Raw genomic sequence first — 3,875 nt, 5'->3', positions numbered from 1 at the left:
GGTGGGGGGTGGGGATGGGGGGGTCACCATCATCGCGGGCGAGGACCAGGGCGATGTACCAGCCGCCCTGCAGGAAGGCAGAGGGGTGCAGCAGCTCCCGCTTGGTGCGGACAGTGCCGGCGTGGGGGTCCAGCTGCAGCCAGTCCGCCGGGTCGTAGAGCAGTGCGTAGCTGTGGGTGTGGGGGGTGGGGGAACACAATGTCACCCCCCCCCACCCCAAAACACCCACCGTGGGCTGGGAGCTCGAACGTGGTGGGTGCCGGGAGGTGATGGAAGGAGACTAGGTGCCTGGGACTCACCTGAGGGTCTGGAGCTGGTGGGTGTCGGGGTCGCTGGCGGTGTAGGTGGTGATGGAGGTGCCCGGGGGGGCCCCCTCCAGCACGCTGACCCGCCGGGGGTTCTCACGGAAGATGGGCGCCTCGTTCACGTCCCGCACCCGCACCCGCACGGTGGCCAGTGCCCGGGGGCTGGTGGGGGCCGTGGGCTCCAGCGGCTGCTCGTTCTGCACCGACACCGTCAGCTCAAAGCGGTCCCGCACCTCGTGGTCAAGTGGCTGCCGAGAGGGTCCACAGGTCAGTCAAGCCATGGGACACCCCCATGGTCCCCTGGCTGCCCCGTGCCCACCTTGGCCACAGAGAGCACCCCGTCGTTGGTGTAGGGGTCCGTGCGGATGGTGAAGGCGCCCTCAGGATCGCCCTCCAGGATGGTGAATTTGGCCAACCAGTTGGGTGAGCCAGCCAGGTCCTTGTCGTGCACGAAGACCTTGCCCACGTCCACGCCAGCCGCCTGCTCCTCCACCTCCATGGAGAACTGGGGGAGAGGGACGTGGGGTTGGTGTCTGCTCCCACCCACTGACCCCCACACATTCCCCCATCCCACCCCAGCTGCTACCTCCTCCTTGGTGAACTCAGGAGGGTTGTCGTTGATGTCCTCCAAGTAGATGACGGCCGTGGCGGTGGTGGTGAGCCCATCCCCGGACATGTCAGCTGCCTGTACCGTCAGGTTGTACACCCCCACGGTCTGCAAGAAAGGAACGGGGGAGCAGAGGGGGTGTGTGTGGGGTGCTGTTTCCCACCAGCATCCCCCAGGGAACCCCAGAGGTCCCCCAGATGCTGGCCACCCTGTCCCCACGCCTGGGTCTGCCTATGGCTGGAGCTGTGGTTTCACCACCTGTGGTTTCACCAACTGGTTTCACCAGTTTCACCACTGTGGTTTCAACCAGCTCTGGTTGCCCCAGTCCTGGTGCTGCCCCGGTGCCACCCGTGCCCCCCATGCCCGCTACCTCGCGGTCAAGGCCGGGCCGTGCGGTGCAGATCTCGCCGGTGGTGGCATTGATGCTGAACATGCCGGCAGCGCCCTGCTCCAGGATGGAGTACCGCAGCGCCGCGTTGTCCGTGTCGGGGTCATCGGCATCCGTGGCATCCGCCGTCATTATGCAGGTTCCTGCGGTCACAGGAGCACCCCGGTGGGTGCCAGCGTGGAGGCTGGCTCAGCCCCCCCCAGCTGTGGCCCCCCCAGCTGGACCCACCTGGCTCAGCCCCTTCCACCACGTGCCCCGTGAAGACGTCCTGCCGGAAGAGCGGCCGGTTGTCGTTCTGGTCCACCACGATGATCTCCAGGTCAGTGGGGTCCTCCAGCGTCATGCCGCCCAGGTCCAGCGCGAAGGCTTTCAGCTGTGGGCGCAGTGAGGGTGGGTCAGCACCCCAATGTTGGGGGGGTGTGAGGGGGGGGGCCTGTGGGTGACTGGGCAACATCCTTACCCGGTATCGGTCGTTCTCCTCCCGGTCCAGCATGGCGTTGAGGAAGACCTTCCCACTGAACTTGTCGATGGAGAAGATGCCCAGGGGCTCCTCGTCCACCCCTGGCCCCTTGATGCTGTAGATCACCCCCCCGGGCTGCTGCTTGTCCGACTTGATCTGCCCCAAGGGAAAGCAGGGCTGGTGGTCCTGGAGCTGGGGGGTCTGTCCCCTGTCTGAGGTCCCCCTCTGTCCTCAGTCTCCCCTCATGCCATATCCCGCTCCTGGGGTGTCCCTGTGCAATCCCTCTGCTCAGGGTGCCCCCCACCCTGCCTCCTGGAAGAGAGGGTGTGGGGGGGTCCCCACCTACCTGCACCAGGAGGTGGGGGATGCGCTTGTGGTTCTCCGAGACGCTGATGGGGGGGATCACCCAGGCCCTCTTCACCCTCCGCAGCCCCTCGTGCTGCCGCCAGGCCTGGGGGCTACCTGAGGCTGAGGAGCTTGGCTGGGCTGGGCTGGCACCCTGTGGGGGGGAAACAGTGCTGCTGGTGACCCCGAAATCCTCAAGAGTGGGGTGCGATGCCTTGCTCCTGGGATGGGTCCATAGTGCTGGGACACACGGTACTGGGACCCCCTGATTGGGTTGGGTCTGGGGGAGCAGAGAGGCCACCCATGTGTAGCTTCTCCAGGAGCTTTGTGCTGGTGGGTCCCCTGACATCCTGGTGTGATGGTGTCCTGTGAGCCTTGCCAGGAAGGGGTGCCCCTGGGCATAGCCCCATGCCATGGCTGGGCTGTGCCCCACGGGACCCCCTGTGGTGGGGATGTAGGAGTTATGGCTCCATGTCATCTTCACGTCACCACATGGATGTGGCAGAAGGGTCAGGGCAGGGTTTGGGCAGCATGGGTGGCCCGGCCGGAGCACAGAGAAGGGGCACTGAGTGGGGTGAGAGAACCAGGGGGGCTGGGATGGAACTGGAGGCTGGGGGGGTGGAAATAGGAAGAGGGACTCGAGGAGCAGGATTTATGGGGGGGTTGCAATGATGGTCAAGGAGCTGTGGGGGCTAGGGTGGGATTAGGGGCCATGATGGACTGGGCTGGGGGGGTGTCAGTGAATTGAGGGGGTGGCATGGGGGTCTGGAGCTGTGGGGGTTGGGAGGGGGGCAGGGAGCTGTGCTTGCAGCCTACACACGCTGCCCCCCCCATCAGCTCCACACCACATTCCATCAGGGCTCACCCTCATCCGGGGCCCCAGGGAAAAGGCCATTCCCTCCCCGGGGAGGGAGAACATCTGGGCAGCACCGGGCCTCGCACCCACATCTGGCAGCACTGCTGGGTGCCCCACAGCTGTGCTTGCAGCCTACACACGCTGCCCCCCCCATCAGCTCCACACCACATTCCATCAGGGCTCACCCTCATCCAGGGCCCCAGGGAAAAGGCCATTCCCTCCCCGGGGAGGGAGAACATCTGGGCAGCACCAGGCCTTGCACCCACATCTGGCAGTACTGCTGGGTGCCCCACAGCATCCTGGGGTGCCCCACGTCCCCGCGTGGGTAACCTGCCCGGGGTGGGGGAGTGGGGCACCGGGGATGGCTGTGCTTGCTGGGGGTCCCTGGGGGATGATGTGGGGCTGTGCCAGGGGATGTGGGGTGGGCTGCGTGCCAGCCCCACAGGATGGGGCAGACAAGGGGCTTGTTTTGAGGCTCTGACGGGAACTGCCTGAAGCCTCCAGCTGTCCCTCTGCCCTCCCCAGGAGAGACCCCCCCCTTCCTCGGGAGGCGGCTGGAGATCAAGGCAGATGGGGATGGAGATGGGGGGCAGTGGGGGCCCTGCTGTTGGGGGGGGCTGCCCTGCAGATCCCCTTTTGTTCCCCTGCCCTGAGCACCCTGCCGTGGAGTCCAGGCCAGAACCCCAACATGTGGCTCAGGCCTGAGACCGTGGTAAGGGGCTCTGGGGGGACATGCATGGACAGTGGGGTGCGGGGGGGTGGGTTAGGGACTGCAGCTGGGGTGGGAAAGGGGGGAGTGCAGTGTTTCTGAGCACCTAACCCTCCCCCAAATCCCATCTCCCTGTTCACAACCGCAGGCAGCGTGCCAGAGATGCAGGCTCCCCCCCTGCTGCCGCCATCTGTGGGGTGGGAAA

At 66.0% G+C, this 3,875-nt stretch overlaps 1 protein-coding gene across 1 annotated transcript in view; it reads right to left on the bottom strand.

Moving 5' to 3' along the window:
* The window catches only part of CDH15 (cadherin 15, type 1, M-cadherin (myotubule)), a 4,708-nt gene extending 1,732 nt beyond the window's left edge, over positions 1-2,976 (bottom strand). The window contains exons 1-9 of the mRNA XM_014942153.1: positions 2,971-2,976; positions 2,107-2,259; positions 1,761-1,916; positions 1,529-1,673; positions 1,283-1,443; positions 892-1,020; positions 625-810; positions 300-553; positions 1-170 (exon numbers count right to left, since the gene is read on the bottom strand). The exon at positions 1-170 is cut by the window's left edge and continues 225 nt beyond it. Of these exons, the coding sequence (XP_014797639.1) occupies positions 1-170; positions 300-553; positions 625-810; positions 892-1,020; positions 1,283-1,443; positions 1,529-1,673; positions 1,761-1,916; positions 2,107-2,259; positions 2,971-2,976 (1,360 nt within the window). The remainder of the gene's footprint in view (positions 171-299; positions 554-624; positions 811-891; positions 1,021-1,282; positions 1,444-1,528; positions 1,674-1,760; positions 1,917-2,106; positions 2,260-2,970) is intronic.
* Between the last annotated feature and the right edge of the window lie 899 nt (positions 2,977-3,875).

Source organism: Calidris pugnax, unplaced genomic scaffold, assembly GCF_001431845.1.
Source record: "Calidris pugnax isolate Ruff unplaced genomic scaffold, ASM143184v1 scaffold28, whole genome shotgun sequence".
Classification (NCBI taxonomy): Eukaryota; Metazoa; Chordata; class Aves; order Charadriiformes; family Scolopacidae; genus Calidris; species Calidris pugnax.
This window is presented reverse-complemented; position numbering and strand designations above follow the sequence as displayed.